Raw genomic sequence first — 25,444 nt, 5'->3', positions numbered from 1 at the left:
TGAAGTGTTCATTTTGGTCACTGATCTAATAATTCTTTGGTCCTTCTGTTGCATGAAGTAGACTGGGACATCAAGTCTCTTGTGTGGCGTTTAGGCGTTGCTTTTTAGCCTCTTAACTGAGAATCTCCCTACAGTTTTGTGGGTTTTTTTGTTGTTTTTTCTTTTTCCTAGTAGTCTCTTTGACAAAGATTTTTCTCCCTGAGATGCTTTCTTTGAGTAAATTGAAATGGCTGTATGTGACTTGAGATGTAGATACTGAATACCTCTTTCTGCTCTGGGAAGTATCCCTCAAACTTGAGCCGGTGAAGCTGTTCACCCTTTACAGTAACACAAGACAGTGAGAAGAGGATATATTTGTGTAGCCACACTCAGATGACTTTAAGCTAGTTGGCTTGGATCCTGCTAGGAGCAGAGCTGCAGAGTGGTGCGGCTCAAGGCAGGTTACCTGCACAAGTGTGCACACCTGTAAGCTTCACATGCCATGCTGTGCTCTAAGCTCATGCTTGGGTATGTGCTCATAGCAAGGTGCCATGTAACTTGGGTTTTGTGTGATCTGGCAGAAGTTCCTGACTGCTGAAAGATGGGTTGTTTGGGGTGATTTTGTGTGTCTGTAGAAGCCTTTTTATATCCTCTCTTGTCTTTTGCATTTTCTTAGGTGTCTAAAGTGGACTACTTTGACTTTTCCAAGCTTGCTCCACTTGATCAGCGATGCTTTATTCAAGCAGCTGACCTCCTTATGGCAGACTTCAAAATGCTGAGCAGCCAGGATATTAAGTGGGCACTACATGAACTCAAAGGACACTATGCAATCACACGAAAGGTTCTTCAGTTCAAATTTTTATTTATTTATTTTTTTACTAGTCACCTCCCCCGTCTGAGAGCGATGTGATGTCTCTTGCCTTACTGCACTATCTACTTGTGTGTATGATTGTATTTTTATAAGCTGCCTTTCCTTTCAAAAAGTATTTGATCTCCATTTAGTCGAGAGATTTGCAAAATTTATCAGCCACAGAAAGTTGTTGTACTTCTGTGTCCTAGGAAAGTTAGGAGGCACTAGCTAGTTGATGGTGGGTGATGGATTAAACTGAGAAATGCTCCTGTACTTTGCTGCTGAAGTGGGGCATAATTGCCAGTAAAGCCTAGACTAGCCAAGTCTTAAGACACTTAACTGCTGTCATTGGTTTCTAACTGACTACATATAATTGAAGAGGAGCCCAAGTCTCTTATTGGCCTGCTCCTCATTCTTATGATTTGCAAAATAAATCATATATTCCTTGTAAAAGAATGTAATTGTAATAGAGCTGCAAAGAAACTTGTTCTCAAGTATCAACAAGCTAAATGTGAATGCCATCTCAAGTTTTTGACCTGGAGCTACTCTTCTGATATGCTTCTCTTGAGCTTCTTTCTAAGACTTAACTTTAAAAAAGCAAAAACAAACAAGGGGCAAGCTGGTGGTTTTTTTCATTAGAGTGATTGAGTGTTGAGTAGCTGAACTGAGCAGGTGGTTCTAGCTCTAAACCTTCAGAAAAGAAGCTTCAAAAAAAATTGAGCTCTGTTGCATCAAAATGAACACTAGTTGTATTAGAGATAGGCCAAGGTGTTGCAAAGCATCGTTCAACTCTGCCTGAACAACACGTGGCTCTTTTGTGTTTATGAAATGATTGTTATAAATTCATAAAGCAACAAGATGGAAAAGGGTAGAGAAGTAGACTTGCCTTTATAGGGTGTTCAGCTTTCCTGCTTCTAAATTGATCTTATGCACAAGTTGTTCATGCAGTGGTTTAATTTGATGTGTTTGCTTCTGCTTTCTTCCAGAGAGCAGAAAGGATTTATGCCTGTATGTTGTTTTCTAGGCCTTTTCTGATGCCATCAAGAAATGGCAGGAGCTGTCTCCAGAAACCAGTGGGAAAAGAAAAAGGAGGAAAGAAATGAATCAGTTTTCATATATAGATTTCAAATTTGAGCAAGGTAAATACCAAGTGGTATGTGTGATGCTTTCTGCATGGATACTGTAAGCAGAGCTGGCTTGCAGCGGAAAGTACTATTGTTGGAAAGGGCTGTAGTTCCCATCTATGTCTCTGTCATTGTCTAGAATCTGTTTTGAAGATGCTCTTCGCTAGCGCATCTGCTCAGTGAAGTGCTGTTTGAGATGCTGAAGTTATGTAGCTGGTAGTGTAGAGGAGGAAGGGTTTAAGCTTTGCTCTTGCTGCCCCATCCCATTTCATTGTACCTTTAACTCTGCTTTAGGTGATGTGAAAATTGAGAAGCGGATGTTCTTCCTGGAGAATAAGAGACGGCACTGGAGGTCCTATGACCGGCTCTCACTTCTCCCACCGGTGCTGCTAGAGCAGGAATTTTATGAGCAGAAAGTTAAAGAGATGGCAGAGGTGAGAGTGGTAGGAGCTGCTTTGATCTTGTGGGACAAATTATTTCAGCCACTGTAGAGGCCTTGGCCTTAAGCGTGGAAATCTGTCTCTTTTGGAAGTCAAATACTGAACAAAATGTTGAATAACTGATGGCTTTTGCCCCTTTACTAACTGTTAACACTTAAAACTTTTTCAAAAATTAGTTACTTAGGGGAGGAAAAAGCCAAACAAGGAATTTTGTATTTGCCTAAATATATAGCTGTCACTTGCTGCTGAAAAGCTTCTGTATATCTGCTAATGCTGATTTTTAGTCCACGATGAAACACCTTTCTGGACTCTCTTTTATTACAAAGTAAAAGCTGTATTAATGAATTCTTTCCTCTAATAAGTAGCAGTCTCTTCTGCTTTTAGGCTTGTAATACAGCTCAGTGTTGGTGGTTAATAACAACTAGGCTCAAGGCAGACCATCCACTCACTTTTTCTGAAAGTTGGCAGTCGTGTCTCTCCAGAACTCCTTGTCCCATGTTGAGGTGCATGCATTTCAAAGCAGAGCCTTGCAACCCTTCCTGATGTGTTGTCTTCCCCTCGTAATCTGACAAAAGACTGAATTCACAGCTCTGCAGCTACAGTCCTTTCTGAAGTAGCTTCTTAAAGATCAGTGTCTCTTAGGCAGATGATAGTGTTTCCTTTTAAACACAAAGCTCGTGTTCCTTGGGGCTTTCTCTGGAGGGACCTATCGAGTGAGATCTTGCCTGCCCATAGAAACCTGAACTAATGGCCCTCCATAATCCAGAACTTGGTTCTTTGTTCTTGCTGCCTTTGCTTCTCCAGTCCATTTTAGCTGAATCATAGATAGTTTAATGGATTGGAAGGATGGGCTGAGTGATGTTGTAGGCAGACGGTGTGCCTTTTATGGTGATTTGTAAGTCTTGATAATGTAAAAGTGTTTAGGGGATGGAAAACTGGTTTATCCATTCTACAAATACAGATACACGTGTTGTCTTACAGCATGCGGACTTTCTCCTTGCTCTGCAGATGAACGAGGAACAGTATCAGAAGGTCAGTATTGGCAATATGGTTCCTGGAGTTCGGTTTATATAGAGAGACTATTTTGCACTTACTACTTTGCAAACTTCTCTGGCTTCTGGAATAGAGTTTGTTTTCTAAAGGACTGCATTTGCACTGTGCTGCTTTTGCTGAGCTGGCAGAACCTACATAGTATGTGTTGTCTGGCTTTTAGAAAAGGTAGACAAGAGCTGAGTCCAGCAAGACAGTATTGATGTGTGTAATGATCTGTAGTAATTCAGTCAACTGCTGCTTGTATCTTTACTGGCCAGAACAAACATTGCAATAGAATTGTACCAGTTTAGCTCTTGCTACCCACATTATGGCTGCTTAAAACAGATTTGCTATTTTTGGAGCTCTGCCAGCAGAAAGGCCTTTCTCATTTGCAGAAAGGACTCTTTAAAAACAAACAAACAAAAAACCCCCTGAAAATTAAACCTTTCCCTTTAAATGAAGAGAAAGAGATAAGCTCAGCAGCTGTGGATTACATTTCTCTTTCTCGATGCCTGTTTCTCTTCAAACTTTGGAGATGTCAGACCTGTAAAGAAATGGGCATACTTACTCTTAACAATGGCAAGCTTCTCCACCTCTGCAGTGAAGAAGTCAAGGCAGGGCCTCTCCAGGCAAATGGGTAAATGTTCCTTTAGAGGGCAAAAGGTCTGAATCTTGCTTTTCCCTGTGTGAACTGTGCATATTCTCTGCTACTTCCTTGCAAGCACAGCTTCCCTAACCCAAGATGGTTCTCTGCCTGTGAGCTAAGAATTAGTCAAACACTGTTCTTCAGGGTTTTTTTGGGGTGGGAGGAGGGAATCTATCATGGAGGACATGTAGATGTTAAGTTACTTAAAACTGAGTTTCTGGGTTTGCTTTCTCATGGTGAGTTTCAACCACCAAAGAGGATATCTAATAGAATAATGTGTGTCTGTAGCTCATTTGTGTTTTTCTTATAATTAATGCTGGATTTTTTTAATGGATTGCAGTTGTGTGTGCCCACATCATTGCATTCTTATTTATTTCCAGCAGTGTTTGTTGGTGTGTTGCTATAGCTATTGATTTTTTGGATGCTGTTAATACCTCTGTTTATGGCTGCAGGATGGTCAGATGATAGAGTGCCGGTGCTGCTACGGGGAGTTTGCATTTGAAGAACTAACGCAGTGTGCAGATGGTCACTTGTTCTGCAAGGAGTGCCTAATTAAATATGCTCAGGAGGCAGTCTTTGGCTCTGGGAAGGTAAGGATTTCCCACCTGGAAATGGGGAAATGGGTAGACTGCTGTTGGAAGATTATGTTGCTGTTTGCAGAGTGTTGCTGAGACAAGATGCAACTGCACTTCCCAGGAAGTATTTGAATGGAATGAAGTCTTGAAATCCAAATCTGACAAGTCTGTCTCACCATCAAATGGATAGCCAAGAACTTCACAATGCGATCTTTGTTGAATAGGATTTCTGTCTTGCTGACCTCTAACTTGCTCCATGCTTAGCAACTTCTAATGGCTTATTAGGAAATTTTTTTACAGTGTTCATAGTAACAACTTGCACTTGTTGGTTTTGATTTACTAATTAATAAACCAATGGTATCTGCACAGAGAAAACAGTGCTTGTCTCTGATTTGGCCAGTCTCTTCCTAGCTAAAGCCTTGTTCTTCATAACTTCCTTGTGATCCCAGCTTAATTTGGGGGTCAATTCCTCTGCAGGACTACTAACCTTCTCAGTCTTATATAGAAGTGCTGATGCTACTAGGACGTGGTTACCAGAGTTGGTCCAAATGGTAAGGGAGCAACAGTTAGCAGTTATCCTGGTACTTAGCTGAGCTATAAATGAGTTATTAACCTGCTGTGAGGTATGCATGCTCCTTTGCCTCAGGATATGATGATCAAACTTTGGGGGGTACTCTAGGATCCGTATTTCATGTAACCATATAAACTGACAGGTGTACTACTTATGAGTGTATTGCCAAGAATAGAATATGCTGTTCATGAGCATGGTGCCAGCTCTTGGTGGGGAACATGCAGTGGTAACAAGCTGCTTTGTGGTCACGGTGGCTTTGGAGCAAGTGAACTGTAATTCCCGCTATCAACTTCATGCCCAGTGCTTGTCTGAGGCCTGATCTAGCTGATTAACTAGCCTTGTTCGTACCACAGCAAGCCCCCTACTCTGTTCTCTGGCAGTCATCTGCTGATTTAAGCTCTCCTCTCTATAAGCAAAGCTCTGTGATGATTGTATTTGGAAATGTTCTGGGTGCTGAGTCGTCTTGTATTTACCACTAGAAACATACTGAAACTGAGTGCTCTCCTCTCCTTCCAATTGTAGTCAGAGCTCAGCTGCATGGAAGGGAGTTGCACGTGTTCATTCCCCACCAGCGAGCTGGAGAAGGTGCTTCCAGAGAACATCCTTTGTAAATACTATGAGCGGAAAGCTGAGGAGGAGGTGGCTGCTGCCTGTGCAGATGAGCTTGTCAGGTAGGTCTCCAATGCAGGATACATGAGTCGGAATGGATGAACTGGAGGAAATCCTGTACTTTCTGTTGTAGAAAACTGTCCTCCAGAACCATAAATGTGTGCTGACTATGGGGCAGGCAGTTGTCAAAGAGCTGCCTTAGAGTTTAAGGCTTCTGCTTTCCTCTGACTGTTCTTATTTAGTGCAGTCTGCCTTCCTTTGACTAGGAGCAGATTAAAATTCAGTAAGGCTGAATCCCCCATCATGTGCCAGCCCTGTGCTGATCCTCTAAACTACATGGTCAAAAGCAGTGCTGAGCATATAATATTTTGATTGCAAACAGGGAAGTGATCAAAGAAATATGAGCAAAAAGACAGTAGTCGGCAAATCCTTTGGCAGGCGTTTGGCTGGCAGCCTTGTTAACAGCCACATAGCTGTTTGACTAAATCCACTTTCTGCAAAGATTTGTTTGGCCCTGTGTTTGTTTGGCCTATTAATAGCATCTTCTTCTGGACTGCAGGTGTCCATTCTGTAACTTCCCAGCTCTACTGGACAATGATGTGAAGCGGTTCAGCTGTCCTAATCCCCGCTGCAGAAAGGTAATTGGGTCACACTTGCCATTTGGTCTCTTCTGGAGTGTTGGGCTGGAGAGCTGGGAGGACAGCTCACTTCCTAGCAGCAGGTGAATGAACATCTGATGTGGCTGCACAGGACAGCAAAGTATTTGCTGGATACTACTGACGTTTGGTAAAATTGTGTGGCTAGACGGATTGATTTCAGGGCACTGATACGGACATGGTGATTCACTTTCACGTGGCAGGCTTGGAAGACATTGGCCAAAAAGAAAAGCCTCTAAGTGCCTTAGGCTGTTTTGCATGTACAGAAGTGCTTTAGGTGAACAGGGAGCAGGGTGTTTAAAAGCATAGAAACAAATTGTAATCTGTTATCTAATAAATTCTGGAGAACAAGCTGAAAAAAACTCATCTGCTGTCCTTAGCAGAATTTGGCATGTTGCATTTTTCTCTTATGCCACCATTTGAATACAGATTCAGCTGGTAGTGAATAAAATTTATTTGAAGAGCTCGCTTAAATGTGCCCCTTTGAAGGGCAGAAGATCTTTGTGCTTTTCAAGTTGGTTAATAGCCATAACAGAAGAATCATCTGGCCCGATGACTGGGCAGAATGGGGAAACTTACTGCTGCTACTGCTACATGTTTATTTTTCTGCAGAACAGATGGTACAGAAATGTGTTTTGGAGTCTCCTGAATGTACGTTAAACCCTGCTTACATCTGGTGCCAGTGAGTTGGGGCTGACATAGTATCTGTGCTTAGCGCTAATACTGTGGGGCATCTTGCATAACTTTAGCCACAACAACGAATTCTCATGCAATATTCAGAGCTGCCTATCCCCCAGCAGAGATTTCTGCTAATCACAGAAATTCCTTTTGAATGCATAGACCATACGCTTGTAGCTGCCAAAGCTTTGGGTTCTCATTTTGAAGTCATACCACTGTTTGCCTCTATTGAAAAAGTAATAGACTTTGTATAAGAAGTCAAATTTTGTTGTCTGGAGAAATTGAAGTTGCTAGTAGTGAACTTCATATTCTGTTATGAAAATTGAATATACTGGGGGGGAAAGTCACTTATGAAAGATGCACAATTCCATTTTTGATCTTTAATCTCCAGATACGTTTTGCTAACATTAGCATTCGGGAAAACCCTCTCAATTCTGGATCATCCAGATTTCATGAGCAAGGAGGTTGGATTGCCATTAGGTGGCACTGTTGATTCAGCTTTAAATCGTTCTTTTTTCCTTTCTCCGTTTTTGCAAAAAACAAGCTGTTCTCAGTATCAACACCATAGAACAGAATTTAGGCTTAAACAATGTGAACGTTTCAATGTATAAAATAATTTGAAGTACTTCTTAAAAATGTGTAATGTGGCACAATAAATGCGGCAAGAGAGTCAGTGCTGCAAGTGTTCTCTTCCCTCTGGTCTGCTGTTTCATTTCCTTCCTAGGGTGCTATTTGTTCCCCCCTCCCTGGGGCTGCAGCATTCCAGTGGGCTGGATTTCTGGTTTCCTGGACAGCTTGTGTTGATTCATTAGCTGAAAATCTGCTGAGTAGCTTAGGGCTCTTAGAAATCTAAAAGACTTTGGGATTTGAAGTCTGTAGGATGACAAACTGAGCTAGCCGGATGTGTTAGTGTCTCATCTCAGCAACTGCAGTGGTCTTTCATGTTCCTGCTGCCTTGTTTCGTTCCAGAGTGAAGAATTTCAATTCATGTTCTTGCTTGCAGGAAGTTGCCTGTAGGGAGGAAAGGGCTAATCTAGCCCTTTCCTCTATGGGAACTCCACGGAGGTTGGAAAGGATGCACTGGTTTTCCTAGCAGTGCCTCTGGCAGACTTTGTGGTAGTGATGAGTGATCCTGGAAGGAGTTCCTCTCTGGCTGGAAGGACTGTGCTTGCACAACTGAACTGAAAGTGAGGGGAAGTATGAAAAGGGTGAAAAGGGATAGGTCAAAACGTGCCTCTCAACCTCCAGACTAAAAGGGTGGGGAGAGGAGGACCAGGTACTGGTTCTGTTGCATTTCAGTGCTCCTTTACCTGGATCCTCTGTCCTGCTTCTATAGCTCATGTTGATATTCTTTGGCTTTCTATTAAATCTTGCAGAGAGGTTGATTCACATTTGGATCAGATATGGATGTACTGTAAAGTATGTGATGGAAACCAGCCAGAAGCCTTTATTTTGGCTGTGTATGTGGATTGGGCCCAATAAAAGAGGAGCACTAGGCACACCCAGCTTGCTGCTTACGCATTGCACCTCGCAGGGGCTGAAACGTGGCTAGCTGTAACCTCTGCACTGGTTGCCAGTTGCCGCCTTTGGTGGCTGAATGGATGCATGAAGAGCATGCAGATGAGCCTGCACCATCTGTCAGTGCCATTGTGGCTCCAGCTGTGTTGCGAGAAGTTTGGCTCTTAGTTAGGTGGCTAGGCCTTGCATCTTAATGTCACTGGCTCTTGCTGGGTGGAGGAGAAGCTTAATTAGCCAAAGGAAGGTTGTCCAAGCCACCCTGCGAATGCAGTCTCCCATGTATTTGCAGTCTGAGCATGCGGTGGGGGAGAATCAGCTTTTGCTCAGCTGGCTGACATGAGACCTGTCTGAGTTCTGAGGTTTTGCTCTCTAGCGAGTCCCTCGCAGCATGTTCTCAGCAGCCGTGTGCACAGCATGAGGATTCCCGGCAGCTGGCTCGGCCAGCCTCCATCTTGTTGTCCATGCGTGGATCTCCGTGTGGAAGTGGTGCTCGACTTTCCCTTCTCTAATGATGCACAGTTTTCCGCAGTGCGTTCTCACATCACAAAAGGTCACCCAAACTCAAGCTGCCGATTCTGGTAAAGCTATGAAAGACACATTGCAGGTTGATTTCTTAAGTACTAGGAAGTGAGTGTGTACATTCATGTGTTGGGGAATTTCTGTTTCCCACCAGAAAAGGAAGTCCTCCTCACTCTAGCTCCCTCCTCCCAGTATCCCAGATCGTGCACGAAGACGCGGCTTTTGTTCAGAGGCTGCCGGGGGCGGGGGAGCTGCTCCCCTCTTTGCAGTCTGGGCACAAAGCGCTGCAGGGCTTTCCGCCAGCCACGAGCTCGGGAGGGGAAAGCCGTCGTTGCCATGGAAGTACGGCCCGGAGCCGTGCTGCGCTGTCCCTCGAGGTGCCAGGGAGCTAAAACCCTACGTGGTCGTTTTGTAGCCACCTTGCAGGGACTTGCATTTCCAAGGCTTTAACTCCTTTGCATAACTTGCAGGGCTGAATTGCTGCCTGGATGTAAAAAGCGATTGCTGCTGGCGGCCCAGTGCTGAGCTGTGTAGCCCTCTGACTAGGCTGCTGCCACTCTTGTTCATGACTACGTCGTCGTGCATCCCGTTAATGAGGCTGTGCTTAGGGAATGAATTGGCCTGCTGGGTGTCTGAACCGTTGTGCTGGGAAAATGAGCATCGATGTGCCTGTGTGAGATGGATGAACTCTTCGCTGTCCTGCCTTTTCATCTCAAGGATAGACTCGCTGGCCAAAAGCAATCCTTGTGTGTACTTTTAATTTGCAGAACTAAGATGTGGTGTTTTAGGGGACTTCTTAAGCTGCTAGAATTTCTTATGATTGATTTCAAGGTGCTGGCCGAACAGATGCACCCAGCTGCTTTTTAACCTTCATTTTCTTTTGGAAGATGAACAGGTTTAAGCTTGTACGGAGCTCTGCCTAGTAAGCTGTGTCTGAACATGGCTTTTCTTAGCAGGGTGCTAACACGGCATCCACAGCGTATGTTAATAAACATAAGTCATGTCATATAGTTTACAGCAACTTCAATACAAGCGGCCTTTCTTGCTGAAATAACAAATTGTTGCGTGATCAGCCAGATTTAAAGTTATAAAAGCAGCTAACGGGGCATTCTGCAAGGCCTGTGTGATCGCTGTACCTGGTGTGGTAATGGAGCAAGCAGCTGTTCCTGATTCAGAGGTAGATAATGAGGCAGCCCAAGCCACCTATGATCCAGTTACAAGCGTTTTATAGGGTGCAAGGGAAATGTTTGTGTAATCAAATACCCAGCGGCAGCAGCAGATGTGTTTAGGATGACATAATCCTTCCAAGGATGTTATCCAATGCATGCCACGGTGCCATGCTGGAGGCTGGGCTGTTGTTGCCCAGAGCTGCCCTTCCCAAACACCAAACACTTTGCGGTGTTAGCCTTAAACTGTATCAAGACTTGTCGCTGGCAGGGTGCATGTGCAACATGGGGGGGGGGGGGACAAAAATTATCATTCTGGTTGAAGAAATTGAGCTTGAACAGAATGCCTCAGAGTAGGCTGTGCATGTGGAGAATTACTTAATTCTCCTTGTTTTGCAACATGTTTTCCCAGCTGCTGAAGTCTCTCAGTCAGCTTCCTGACAGCAGTGCAAACATTTTGAAGGTCCCATGGTCCTGTCTCGTTCTCTGTGCAGCAGTTCTTATCCCCGTTCTTTGTATGCTTTTTCTTGGACATATTTATTTGGATGCAGTTGTCACTTATAGCTTACCCCTCTGCTTTAGTGGAGAGCAGAGCTGAAGATGGCAGTTGCTTATGGTAAACCCCTGTAATTCCTTTTTGATGGCACTAACCTCAACATCCAACCCCCATGTTTAAATTTCCATCCTGTGTCTATGTGAATGTGGTTTAGCAGAATTTGTTGGGATGAGGAGGAAATGGAAATGTGGTGTGGAGGATCTTGCTTCTTGTCTTACTGGTGGAGCTTGGGAATGGAGTACTTGTGTGCTTGCATACAGTCTTGTCTGGAGGCCTGTCTGCTGCTTGTCTCATCCAACAGAACAATTTTGAAGCTGTTAATGTTCGCTACCATCTTCCTCCTCAGCACTGCATGGGTGAAATCCCCTGCTCCAGAGTTTCGAGCTTTCTTCTCCAGCTCAGTGCCTTTGCTGCACCCTTCTTAAATGAGTGGTGCGCATGGGAACACACTCCACTATAGTGCTGCCAAAACCACAACAAATGGCAAGTTTCCGTCTGTCATCTCGGCTCGGCTCTGAGGCACTCTGCCGCTGGGCAGGCGATTCATTTTTCTTCCATAAAAGGACATTGAAACTTGTCTGTAGCGGCGGTGCTCTCTGTGCTGCAGTCAGTGAGCAAGGCAGGCGGAGATGCTATCAGCGGCAGCGCTGGCAATACTGCAGCAGGAGCTCCCGTGATTTCAGTATCTGTTCGCGGGAGGGAGGGACCAAGGGCGAAGGTGGGGTTGAGGTGATTGTAGGCTGCAGATAACACCCCACTCGACTTTCCTGCCAAGTGCTAAAGAAAGAGATAACAGGAGGGTGCTCCCGATGCAGCAAAGCCTTAAAAGTACAATCCCACGTAGGAAGAGTGTGCGTGTGCAAAACCATGTGATGTGTCCTATTGAGGTGTGTAGGGTCAAAGCTGCACGGGGAGTGCTGAGAGTCAGGAGATCTTCCCATGAGGAATGCTGAGAGTCAGGAGATCTCATCCCAAGCTTTCTGCTGGGCAGCTGCTTGCCTTTCCTGGGGGCATGAGGAAAGGCCAAGGAGACTCCTTGTGTCCCAGCTGTACTGTGCATGTCTGCTTGTTCTGCTGACGGCTTGCTGCCTCTCTGAGGAGGAGCACCCAGGAAAGTCAGTGAGCAGGAGTGAGTTGTTGCCACCAGAGCAAGTCCTGTAGCTTGCTTCCAAGCGTATCCTTGGTCTGGGCTGGGAGCAGCTACAAGTATTGACTGGTGGCAGCAGTAACTTGCTCCGAAATGCCACTTTTCTGGGAGGAGGTACAGTGGTCATGTCTCCCTGCCTTGTGACTAGATACCTGCCCTCCTTCCTCAGGACATGTAGGAATGGGCTGTAGGTGCTTCAAGAATATCTCGTGGGGAAAGTGGGCTGCTGCAGGAGCAGACTGGGTTCATTGTGGAGGTGGGATGCGGAGAGCCCATCAGTGGGAGCTCAGGTGCTGCTGCTTTTACAAGGTCAAGTCTGTTTATGCAGTGGTATGTGGAAATGCTTCGCTTGATAAATGAGTCTGACAGAGGAAGAGAGAGCAAAGCCCAGCTTGGAAATGGACCTGAGGAAAGAGGTCAATTTAAATGGGGTATCTGTCTCTTGGAAGAAAAAAGTTGCTGAAAGCAAGAACTCAAGCTAGTCTCTTTAAAAATAGACCATGTAAGTCAGTGCAATTCAAGCAACAAAGCTTACTCCTGTGCTTGGCTTCTGCCTTATATAGCAATATCCATTCAGTGAAAAAGCAATTCTTCCACTGTTTACTGACCAGTGAATACCTCTTTGTCAGGTCCATAAGAGGTAGTGCTATCTTCCCTTCATAGCTTTGTCCTTTGTTAACGAAAGGCCTGGAGGTAATAAGCTAGGCATGACTTCATGTGAGATGGAAACATCAGCCTCTGTTTCATGACCCAGCAGTCTCGTCTCTCCCTCCCTGGGTCCAGCTTGACACCACTTAGGTGGAAGAGATATCCCGAGAGCGGCTGTAATCGCGTGGTGGTCAGCGCAGACGAGTGATGACAGCGTCTTTGGGGATCAGCTGGCAGACTCTGCGAGGAGTTGGATAAGAGCACTCTGGGTGGGTAGTGCTGGGTGTGAAATGTCCTCAGCTTCTTTGAGTGCAGCAGTTGCTGGAGTCAACCCATAATCAAACTGGAACTGCTACTGCTGCTGGAAAAACCCTGAAGGGTGTAGCTGTGCTGAGAGCAGAGCAGAGGCAGGCCTGGGGGCCCACTGCAGCCTGAGATTAGCTGCAAATTTTGCCCTTCCTTTCTAAGATCCCTTGAAAAAGAAAAGGAGGGGTGTTATTCCAGTTTCTTCCGTTTCATGCAGGGAACGAATGGAGTAATGTGATGCAATCACCCTAACATCAAGGAAGAAACCCTGAACCTCTACACAGAGTAGAGTGTGTGTGTGTGTGTGTCTTTTTTTTTTTTTCCCCTTTAGCAGTGAAATAACTTAGGTTGTCCATCATTTGCATCGGTCCTCGCAACAGGTAGCGATGCTAGTGAGCTACCCTGGGACTATTGTGGGAGCTGAGTACAGGTACTTTCCAAAGTAGCAATTACAAAAGCATGAGCAAGTTTAAGGCTTATACTCTGCCCGGTGCTACTTGTATTTGCAGAGCATCAAAGCAGAGTTAATGTTTTGCCGCTGCAGTGGAAGTGGAGGTTGGAAAGGATGGAAAAAGACTGTTCCCAAGCCAATTTAAAAACATTGTTCTGACCTTATTCAAGAAGCTACATCTTTCCTCTTTCCTCCCCCTCACATTCCTGTCATGGTAATCATTGATCTCTAACCTCAGCTTCATCTGCCACAACTAACTGCTTAAATGCACTTAAAAACAGACTTTCTGCATACACCTTGTCTTGTACCTTAGTACTTCCAGGGCAAAGTTATCTTTGGAGGGGCATGAGTCAGCTGTAAAGGTTTTGAATAGTATTGTGTCAGGGTAGTTGATGACTGTCTTCTCCTTCAGGCTAGACCATGGAGATGGCATAACCTCGTATATGTAGTTACAGGAGGTGTTTTGCTTCTTTCTGGTTTCACATAAACAGATTTGAGCAGATGACATAGTCATCAGACTTTCTGGGCTAATACAAGGCTGCTGCAGATGATGTCCATTTTGGAGGCTGTCAGTTGAGTTTGTTTCCTAATTTGGTCACAGTGTGCTTAGAGCTGGCCTGCTTTCCTTTTTTTAAACACTCGTCCTTTTATATCATTGTAGTGGAGGGGAAGCTGTTTGTATCAGAGAACCTCCAGCTCTTACTTCCTCTGTGCAGAGGAAGTGATACTTGAATGGTGTCTTTGAAAAAGCAATGCAGTTCTGAACTTGATCTTTCTTCTTTTTCTTTCTTTGCTTTTCCTTCATTCCTTGCCACTCTTTAATGAGCTCATCTCAATGAGCCTGCTGCTTTTCTGTCCATTCTGGGTATTCATTTGAGCTCTTAGTGCTGGAAGGACTCTGTGGAATAAGTCTCTTAAGTGTCAGAGGGAGCTGCACTGAAGTTAAACAATAAAATTGATAAGCGGATGATAAGAGATGTGTGATGTAAATCTAGCCTCAGCTAATGGAGAGAGTGTTTTGCTTCATACATCATCACTAAAAAGAGTTCTAGCACCATTTAGGAAGCTGCAAATGCCAAACACTGGGAGAGAAAGAGGGTGACTGGTTGGCTCTGCTAAATGACCTTTAAAAATGAGGTAATGTCTTGCAAATCCTCAAGAAAATTAGGGACCACAAGCCTCTGTGAAGGCTGCTTTTTGGTATTGGACCAGAATTAGCCCCAGACAAGCTGCCTTTGGTTCCTGGCATGCAGGGGGCAGCCATCAACTATCAGTGTGACTTTTCAGTCAGAAACAGCTGACAAATACCAGAAAAAAAGCCTCCTTTTTTTTTTTTCTCCTATGCTGTACTTATTAGGAAAAGAGGGAAAAATGTTTCCAGGTGATCCAGTTGAGGGTGCAGCTCTGACAACTTCATTCAGAGCTGTTGGAAGGCTTCTGTGCCTTACAGTGATGGTGAAGCTATTATTGAGGGAGCTGCCACCAGTGTTGGAGAAGACTCTGTGGCCTTTAAAGGACTGGGAGATGCTGGGTCATCTGTTCAAATCCAGGACTCTTCTAGGTCCAGAATACATATCATAAACAGTTCCAGCAGAGCCTCAGGTCAAAGTGAACAATGAAGAGATTGATTCTTGGCCTTAAAGGTTTGGTGGTAGATGGGCAGGTATGAGTTAGTCTTGGCAGAAGTTCCTCTGGAGAAATGAAACTTCAGTGTGAGTCATATGCTGGATGCCTAGTTACAGTTGACCTCTGATAACATGAGTAATGGAGAAATGCGAACATGTGAGGCAGCAAATTTAGAGGAGGAGAGGGAAGGTGAAAACGGAAGGTTTTCTCTGATTTCGTAAAAATCACCCCTGTGTGTCACTCTATTTGCATATTATCTTCTAATTAGTCCTGACTGACTTGTCCACCATTTCCACCTGAAAGGAATGATGTGTTTTGAAGTATGCGGTTTATAATCTCAGTAGGCCAGTGTTTCTTCTCCTTTTCTTCCCTCCTCTTCCAGTGCCCCCTAAAATGCATTCTCTTATTGCTTTTAACCTTCAAGTCTCTTTTCTTTTGCTCTTGTTCTGTTACTACTCTTGCATTATTAATGGGGCTGTAGCAATCCAGCCAGAACACTGACATTACTAATTACTACTTGTAGCAGAGGAATGAGGAGCAAGATAGAAACTGGGTCAGGAAATGCTGTCATCAGAACTGCAGAGCAGAACTCTTTGTACGAGCAGGTTCGTGTTGAAAACGGACTCCTTCACCCCGAGGCATACCTGTGCACGTTCAGGATGTGGGCCCTCTGTGCTTATTTGCCGCATACAAATGAAGCGAGCATCTTGCACACACAAAATGGTTAATGGACCTTTAATCTTCAAGAGCTGAGGAATGGAGCGATCTGTTGTGCTCTGCCTGGTAGCACTTCAAGCATCACAAAATTCATGTGCTCTTCAGTGCTGGTACTGTGGAGTGAAGCTCCTTCTCTTATTAGTGTCAAAGGCTGAGGAAGCATTAGTGACTAGGTTTATCTTTGCATTTGGTGAGAGCCTGTCACACTCCATGTGTTCAGATTGTCCTTCGTAGTGCCAAGGGCATCCTATAGCAGCAAACAGCTCTCCATGCTCCATATAAAAGAATATGGCTACTATGAAATCAAAATTAGACCATTATTTTTGGGATGCAGCAATTAACCTGTGAATACCAGGCTGCTGTAAGCATAAAGAATTGCCTGTCTATCCTGCTTCTGGTTAATGGAGCTGTGCCTTTTCACTCAATTGGGCAGAGCATCCACTTAGGAATCTGGCATCCCTTGGAGGCCTTGCTGTGAACAGTTGTGCTGTCATGTTAGCTTGCTCCTTGAATGAGGGGCAAGTGTGAAAGGGGAAGTGTCATTTACTACAGAATATATTGACTCTTAAGGTAAGTGACAGTTTAAAGAAAGTAATCTCTTTAAACACGTTTTTGTTGTTCTCTTCTCTGAAATGGTTAAAATGGCTAAAATGCATAGGGCAGCAATTCTACACAAATACAAAATTAAGTAGTGTATACTGGTAAAAGACTGAACTCTTTCTCTCTCAGAATGATGCTTTAAAAAAAAAAAGTCTGTACTCTCCTAGCAGAGTCATTACAGAGTTTTCTACATTAGGGAGTTGGGAGCAAGATGGGAGGCTCTTCTAAACTTGCTTGCTAGTGATAAGGGAAAGAGAGCATGTCTCAGTGAGACAGCTCAGGTGGCAGGTTCCTTCTCCTCTTAGACAAGGGAAGGGACTGTGTATTCTGTTTTCCCAGCATTGCTGGTCACATAGTGTGGCAGCCTGGTGTATACTCAGTGGGCCGGAGGGATTGGACCTTCTAGCTGCTTTGAAGGGAACAGAAATGGGCACCTCTTAAGGTCCTGTCTACCCTGGACACAAGGGGGTACCCTTTGCACAATAGAAATACTGATGCAGCATCTATGCAAGTTCTCCAACCTGTAAAGTCACGCCATTAAGTCTCTTGCAAAGCCCAACACATGGGAGCCCAGTGTGACTGCGTGTGTATGCAGCAACTGGGTTACGTTGCTTTTGGAAGAATACAGGGAATCAGCAAAGCAATTTGTGCTCAATCTCTGCTAGACTATCTAATGTCCAAATAAACTGGTAGCGTGCTTCGTTTGTGTTCTCAGCAGAGTAAGTAGACCTGCACATGAGCAGCATGACTCCTTTAGAAGTCAGATGGTAACTCTCACGCGAGCAAGTTGGATCTTTGGGCTGGACAGACTTGACAATATCCCCTTTCAAAGATTATCCTTTAAACTGGTCCTAGTCACATGCTGCCTTTGGCGCCTGCCTGAGTCTTTTGTAATGACGAGCAGTATTTAAAAGAGAGGCTGGCTACTCTAATCTCTTCTCTGTGGGCTGAAAAATCTATCCTGCTGTAGCTGGCCAACATTATTTCTCTAATCAATCATAATATGTGGAGGGTTTTGTAAATCCTGGCTCATGTTTTCTCTGGCATAGGTGGGACTATCTGTTACCCAGAAGTGAGCCCAAAGCAGAATTTGCTAGTGCAACTTGGAGTGTTTGAAGGAGAGCAGGCACTCCCATTAAGTGGGAGCTGATGATAGGCAGTGATTTCTACCATGTTTTTAATAAAGTCAGTGTGGAGCTGGAGAAATCTAAAGTTTATAACCCCCCTACTCTTTTTAAAAAGTAAGCATTGATTTGCTGTTAAAATTGAACATCTTCAGTAAGGCAAATGCTTCCTCTGTCCTAAATTTCATGTGCACTTACTTAATTAAAAGGCAACAAGGTTAATGAAGCTTTGAATGCATAAGGCCTTATTCGCTGAGTTTAATTTTATTTTAATTGCTCCAGAGATTGAAATTCCCAGCTATGGCTGTCCCCTAACATGTGATTAAGGAACTGGAAAGGGATGATTTGAATTGTTACTCAGTTCCAACTTCCTCCTCCTCTTCTAATTTTTTTCATCTGTCTTTGAAAGAGGATTAGATAAAAATGTATTCTTAAGTCAATGTTTTAGCTTTCTATTTCTGATGGAACTGGCAAAGCTGTGAGCTGCTGAGCAGACACCTGGGACACTGGGAGCAAGGTGGGAAATGGGAAGCTTTTTTGCAGACTGTCACTCTTCCCTACTGTTCTATGGAAGATCAAGAGCAAGTAAGGTTGTTCCTCCTCCTGCACCAATACCTGCCACCATGTTCAGTATCAGTGGGGTTAAGCTGACTGAATAATGCCATAGCCCAAATCAACCCAGTCTTCATTAAGCATGCAGTGTTTAAAAAAAAAAAAAAATGCTGGGATGTCTTTAGGTTTTTTGTTTGTTTACAGGGGCTTTTGAATAGTAGTTTTAGTGCCTATGACTTCTGTGAGGATCCAGGTCCTCTTGTGGTCCTCTTCTGTTAACTGTTGTGCTTACCCTGCAAAGCTCTAAAAAAGCTTAAAACTTAAACTGCAGAGAAGCCGTGTACCAGCAAAGTGTTTCAGTGATGGAAACAGCAGGATCGTGTTCCTGACTTCGTTATAATAAAAACTTATGGCTCATGCTGAATGCCCCCGTATGTGGCTGTCTCTGTCTCTATCTCTGACAGATGCTATCGAATATTCAGAGGCTGCTGAACATTTTTATGTATCCTTACAGGCTTGTTAGCCTTGACTTAGAGGGATAATATAAAGAGAGCTTTCAGCAGGAACAGAAGACATCAGGGTTAATGCCCATCTCCAGTACTGGAGCAATGCAGGTAACAAGTGTTTTAGGGTTTTGACTCCTTTTGGAAGTCCTAGCTGTCAAAAATCCTTGAGAATAGCGAGTGGCAGGCGTGAGATGCTGATAAATAAGCAGTCCCTGCACGAAGAGGTATTTCAAACTGTCAGGCTTTCCCAGTAATAAGCCAGTGACTGCTGGTAAGCTGTTGTGTATAAGGTGTTGATTGGGATACATACTGAAAAAAAGTTTTGAAAAAGCTGTGCTCGGCTTTCAGCAAGGCGTCGGGTCTCTTCCCACTGCTGCGGGAAGAGCAGATCCGCAGCGCGGCCCGGCCGTGACCGTGAAGAGATGCAGCATGAACCGGAGCGAGGGTGGCAAGCGCAGCTTTGGGTGCCAGCACCCCGCGGATGCGGTTGGGAGGACCGCGGAGTGCTCGGGGGCGCCCTCGACGGCGTCGTGCGAGCTCTCGCGTGCCTGTTGGATCGTTCCCGAAGCAGATGAATCCGTAGAACAGCTGGGGTGAAAACATTGCCTTCGTTTCAGATGGTCTCTTTAGTCTTTCCGTATTTCTCCTCCTGCTCGGCCCGACTGTTCGTCGCCCCTTCGACCGGAGGCAGCGTGCATCCTTACTGCTCGCCCTTGCCCGGTCTCGAGCTTTCGCTTCTTCTGGCCGTAGCAAAAACACCTTCTCGGCTACTGCCCGAGACCTCCCGTCTGCCTCGCTGGTTTAAGCGACCTCCGCCCTGCCGAATCGCTGATGGCTGGGCCCTCGCGCCGGGGGCCGGGGCCGGCCTGCGCGTGGCGGCTCCTCTCGCCGCGGGCTCGGGGAGCAGAGGTGACCGCTAAGTGGGCTCGTCGCCGCTACCAGTGTAAACAGAGCAGATGTTTCCGCGAGCCGGGGGAGCGTTAATGGCATGCGTTGGCCCGGGCCGCTGCGAAGCGCTGCGGCGCGCTTTCGCGGTGAGGTCAGCGGCACTAAAAGCTGATGGGAGTTTAATGTTGAGTCTGCCTTGCGAAGCGGAGGGGTCAACCGAGAAAGCGGCAGCTAATGGAAACGCAAGTAGGCTTGTCATAAATCAGTGCCAAAATCCCGGACGGGCAGAGCTGCCGCTGCGTCCTCCGGCCAGCAATGTAGCTGCGACTACCCGTTAGCTAGTCGGCGGCTGCCTTCCTCGCTGCGAGTTGTTTCACGTTAGCGTTTGACTTTAAGAGGGACAAACAGCAGCTGAAAGCGGATGGCTTAAGGAAAGCTTTATCTCCATTTGCTGAGCGAGCATTGCTTCCCCTCCTTCCTCCGAGTGTTTGCAGGGTCCCTTAATTACTGCTGCCCGTCCATTTGGGGAATGATAGACAACGGTTGAAGGTTTTTTTTATTTATTTTTATTTTTTTAAACAAGTCGTCCTTCTGGTAAAATAAAATCAATTGTATTTCTGCCGTGAGGTTGCTAGGAGCTCTGAAGACATCCAGGAAAGCTTTGCAAGGCAGGAGACAAAGCGCACTTGGCACTGTTTAGAGACCATATGTTTTTTAAAAACAAATCTTGTTTAGAAAAAAAAAAAAAGCAATGCTTTTCTTAACAATGAAAGGTTGATCAGCCATCCAGACCAACCAACATATTGCTTGTAAAGCTGGAGCCTGTAACTTACCATTTGCCAGCAAGATAAGATGGTTGTATTTGTTTGGTGATCTATCCTCTGTGAAGCTAATCTGAAAGGATGCTTTATTGCTCTATTTATTTTTTTTTAAAAGAGGCTGCTTTGACCTCCTTATTTTGTGTTGGGAGTATGCATGCCTTCAAGCTAAATCTCCGACTCCAGTTCGGACTAGGCTTTATCTTCAGGGTTGCTGCTTAAAACCTAGTATCCGTGGGCTGTTAGTGGCAGAGATGCCATTCAGGAAAATAGGAGGTGAACATTTTCCCCCTCCCCAAGGCCTTTTCTGCTTTGAAAAGCCTTGCTGCAATATCCAGCCTCGTACAACCCAGCAAAGCCAGTCTGCAACAAGGAGGGGGAGATGTGGTTTTTTGTTTTGTTTTGTTTTTTCTTTTTCTTCTTGGGTCCCCCTTAAAGGGCGGAGGTTAAAACAAAACAGATGCTCTTGGATGTTGTGCCTCTGATCTGCAAGGAGGCAGTGGGCAAGTCCCTTGGGTTATGAGGCCTTGCCTTGGCTCCTCACGCGTGAAATGAGGATGCTCCCTCCTGTTTGTCAGACCTGCTTTAACAAAAAAAAAAAAACAAAAAAAACCCTGGAAGAGATAGGTGAGCCTCAGAAGGGGGGCGAGAAAGGAGTGTCAGTGGTGTTATTGGGTTACCATCACCCTGAAGTTTGTATATATAATTATCCATATAAGTAAAATCTGAAAGTGCCTTGTTAGGACATCATCCTCCCAAAGAAGGGAAAGGATTGCAGCTATTGGAGCTGCCTACTAAAAGAGGGATGGAGTTTTCAGGTAGCTGGAGCCCATGCCAGGTCTTGTGTTCAGCGGTAGCCTGCTACTGCTACTATATTTAGTTTCTTTTAGTCTCCCAGAATGAACACATTAAACCTTTCTAGATATGGAGATAGGCACAACACCAACTAGCACTAAACAGCTTGCCAACTTCTCAGCTTTATAGTTGTTTTTAGGCTGGTTCCTTGCCTTTCCTGTGTTTGGGGCTGCGCTGTGCTGATGGGATAAGAGGATAAGTAGATGAGGTTATGTGAATGAGGTTTGGTTTTATAGGATTCTGCTCTGCACATCAAACCTGGGGTATTTTAGAAAAACTTCTGGAGTATTTTGTTATCTTGTGGCTTTAACCCCTTGTTTTGTATTTCAGGAGTGTAGAGGAAGGAATTGGCACTTTACAGGAGTCATTAGGTAACTTTTCCAGTTTTATACTACAAGCAACCATTCTAATGCTTTCAGAGACAACTTTGCTTTACTGTAAGAGATCCCTTTCTTGAATAATTCCGACCTACCCATGTAATCAAATGAAGCACACTTTTTTTCTTCCCTCCTGGAACTTTATGCTAGTTGCAGCTGTTGTACAAGCTATAGATTTCTAGATTTGTGTCAGAAAACCATGACTTCAGACCACTGGGATTTTTGTGGGTGGGTGAGTGTGATAACAGATTAATGAGTTTTACTCAGCATCTCCATCTGCCAGACTAAACCATGTCCTGCACAGGAGACAACACAGCTGTTTGAGCTGGTCCTTTAAAAGCAAAGTAGTCCAGGGTCATGGAAACCCTTTACCTAGTCAAAGCTGATCCTGAATATAAAAAAGAAAATTGTTCTTAAGGTGGGCTTTCTAAGGGCAGCACCTTATCCATAATATATTTACTTCTCTTTTCCTGGTACAAGCACTGTGATGAACTTACAGCATGCAAATGAGGAAAAGTAGTGATCTTATGGAGAAATGCAGGTGATCCCCTAAGGACTAAGTAGAAGCCCCAGGTACTCATGAAACATGTGGATCAGGTTCCTCATCTGAAACTTGAACTCTTACTTATTGCTGCGACACTCACAATTGCCTGCCTTAACTTCCATGCGTCAGTAAATTAAAACATGTAGGATAAAATCAGTTGTTTCAGTTTCAGTGTGGGGGACTTGTACCAGAGGAAAATAACTGGGAAGCAATAGCTATGCATTGCTGTATGTGTAAAAGGATATGTGCTTTCTCAAATAGCATTTGGCTCAAATCTCTGTCCCTGCAAGGGGCAAGCAAAAAGTCCAGCTGAAAACAGAGCTGTAGTGAGGAATGAGATGACCAGATCAGGCAAAAGCTGCAATGCATTAGTTGTAGCTGTTAGTTTTCCTGTTCCTTCCTGAGAACTTTGAAAGTTAAATGCGAGTGAAGTAGCTGCTGAATAAGACACGTTATCCTTTGCCTGTTATATGTAAGAAGTTGCCATGGCTAGACACCAATTTGATGTTGTTATTTTGACCTCAAGCGTTATTCTTTAGCTTCTTTTTTTATAGAAAGGAGTAGCTGTCATCTTCAGTGCCCAGAAAGTATCAGCAAAAAGAATGTTAGGTGCATGTGCTGTGTGTGCCGGCAGCTACCCACACCCCTGCCGTTTCTGTAGGCCACTTCTCTAACTTCTCCCTGCCTGTGAGACTGGATAAACAGCACCTACACAGAGGAGCCCAAAGGCATTGGGGAGTTGGAGTAATGGGGGAAGGCTGGCCTGACGACTTGGATATGCAAACACTAAAGGGTATTTACTCAACACATTGGGTGGACTGCACTTGTGTGTAATGAGTTGTGCAACTGCACAGCTGTACCAGAACAGACCAAGGTCTTCTAACTTGTCTGCCCCATGGATTCATCACAAACACTTGTCAGGAGGGTGTGAAATTCCCATGATCTATTTGCATGTCTTACTCCATGTTGCTTTCTATCCAGATCACCTGTGTGTTTTATGCTTGGAGTATTAGTGGGCCTTCTTTCTACAAGCTTGATTATAGATGCTGTCCTTAAAGTCTGGACTGAACACTTCCTCTGAAGTACCTCACATCACCATGGAGAAGTGAAAAATCACAATGCAATTACCAGGAAGGCTGCTCTAGTCCTTGGACTTGCATGCTGGGGCATGTAGAGTCAGGGAGAGGAGACCCTGCTTTTTCTGTTTTATGGCATTAGTGACACCAACTGTTTTGTGCTGGTTCTTAGTCAGGACTGAAGACAAGATGCTAGAAAACACTTAAGAAAAGTTGAAGGTATTCTCTGAGGTCTAGAAATCCTGCCTTATACTGAGAAATTAAAGCTAACTCTTCCAAGAGAAATGTTATGATCGCTTGGTGAGTCCATAAATGTACATCTTCAGAAATGTGTGCAACATCTTTAATGTAACAGGAGAAGATAAGATGGCAGTAAGAGTCTAAAAGCTAAAGCTGAATGAAAACCTGGGTTTCAAGTCAATCTATGAAATAACTGGTGCAAGGTCTGGAGTTTTTCAATCAAGTTGGACTTCTTGATTCAGAAGGAAGAAGGTAGCTTTTTAGATTTAATCATAAGTTGAATTCTTGATGTAGGGAGCAGATGCTTTCATATGACCCCCTAATTTAATGGTCATTTTCAGCTTCATTCTGGGTTGAAACCTACTGCTTTTTAACATCATTACAATCTGTAGCCCCATCATTTCAAGCTGTGTTTCAGCTAGATTGTCCAGGCTAAGCCAGACTAGGTGTGAACAGACGTGGCTGGATGACTGCCAAGGAGTGCAAGAACTGCAAGAAGTGGTAGCTTGGATTCAGTAGGTAATGCTCTCACCCAGGATTTTGTAGTGTGTTAATTAGCACTACCGCAGGGGACACAACCTTGGAACCTGTCTGGTTCAAAAGCCACAGGACAACCTTACAGAAGAAAAATGTAGAGAACCATTAAACAAAGTACCACCAATGGTGCGGAAAGTCCCTCGCCTATATATAGCTGTATGCAGGAGAAGTATGCCTGCCTTGTCCTTGCAATGATTCCTATGTGTCCTCTGTATTCCTGTGCTGGAAACACAATACAAGGCTAGATGGACTTTTACTGTAAGAAACACAACACTAAGTCAAGCTAATCTTGGACAAAATTAGCAATGTCTTGATATCTAGAAATGAGATCTATATGGAAAGGAGTGTAGGTAATCACTATATCTAAAACTCCTCTTGTGGCCTTTACTCTGTAAAACAGCCGTTGTTTAAGCATGGTGTTCTGCTCTGTTAAACTGCTGTTGTTCCAGGCCTCAAGAAACAGTTTCTGTATGTATATGCTGAGAGAAAGGTTACGGTATAAACTAGGGTTCACTGACTTCTCTTGCTACTGAACTGTTGCGTGTGAATGTGGGCATACAGGAAGGTCCTGTGCTGTGGTCTTTTCTGTGCATTTCTGTTTGAGACCCTCCACTCAGTGTTGGATACAAATGTTTATGCATACTCTTAGAAAAGACTCATCTGGAAGAAAATTCTTTGCAGCACTCCACTTTCTGCTTCATGTTTAAGAGTCTTTATTTCTTCTTAGTTATTTTCTCAATGGATTGATGTAGGTCACCAAGGCAGCCACCTGGTAAAATACAGTGAGATGTTACTGTCATCTTCTGTAACACTCTAGCATTCCCCCCCATCACTTAGCATTACTGAAGCAGGGGTTGATAACGGCTATGTCATAGCAAGATTAGCAGAAAATTCATGTAAATATGTACAGTTCCTGTCAAGGTATGTATTAATCCAAGAATGTGAAGTGGGGTGGACACGTTAGGAGAGCCTGAAAAACGTTCTCACGTGAACCAAGAATGAATTCTGCCAGGCTAGGTAAGCTACTGCTGCCCGCTCGAGGCAGAGGCACAGGGCGGCAGATACCCCTGCTCTGTTAGTGAGTGCGAAGGAAGGAAGCAAGGCCTGGGCAGCCCTGGTGTGCAGTGTTCCCCAAGGTTGGGATGAGGTAGAGGAGCAACTGTAGCACACAGGCGATGGGGAACAAGAACAGGGTTGTCTCCATTGCCCTCAGTGCTATATCAGCACCATACAGCAACTCTGTAATGAGGGTAGGGGAGAAGAAACACAAGGGCAAAGTAAAGGAGGAGAAACTTAATGCAGGAAGACAGAAGCAGAAGTGCTATGCAACAAGGTGGCATCTAGTATTAAATGCCTGGGGTGGCAGTATTCATTAGGAGATAATAGCTTTAATCATAGAGCAGAGACTCATTCCTTTGTGTTTGTGGGGCTGCATGCAGGGTTCTGGGGACTGGGGAGCAATGTGAGAGGGCTTATGAAGTATGGCTTTCTCTTCCAGAAGAGTGGGGTTGGT

At 44.6% G+C, this 25,444-nt stretch overlaps 1 protein-coding gene across 1 annotated transcript in view; it reads left to right on the top strand.

The window, feature by feature from the left end:
• The window catches only part of RNF216 (ring finger protein 216), an 86,649-nt gene that overhangs the window by 26,824 nt on the left and 34,381 nt on the right, over positions 1-25,444 (top strand). The window contains exons 7-13 of the mRNA XM_013957663.2: positions 656-820; positions 1,854-1,968; positions 2,248-2,387; positions 3,375-3,425; positions 4,524-4,661; positions 5,740-5,888; positions 6,386-6,464. Of these exons, the coding sequence (XP_013813117.2) occupies positions 656-820; positions 1,854-1,968; positions 2,248-2,387; positions 3,375-3,425; positions 4,524-4,661; positions 5,740-5,888; positions 6,386-6,464 (837 nt within the window). The remainder of the gene's footprint in view (positions 1-655; positions 821-1,853; positions 1,969-2,247; positions 2,388-3,374; positions 3,426-4,523; positions 4,662-5,739; positions 5,889-6,385; positions 6,465-25,444) is intronic.

This window comes from Apteryx mantelli, chromosome 16, assembly GCF_036417845.1.
Source record: "Apteryx mantelli isolate bAptMan1 chromosome 16, bAptMan1.hap1, whole genome shotgun sequence".
In the NCBI taxonomy this organism is placed as follows: domain Eukaryota; kingdom Metazoa; phylum Chordata; class Aves; order Apterygiformes; family Apterygidae; genus Apteryx; species Apteryx mantelli.
The sequence above is the reverse complement of the archived record's forward strand: the minus strand, read 5'-3'. Positions and strand labels throughout refer to the sequence as shown.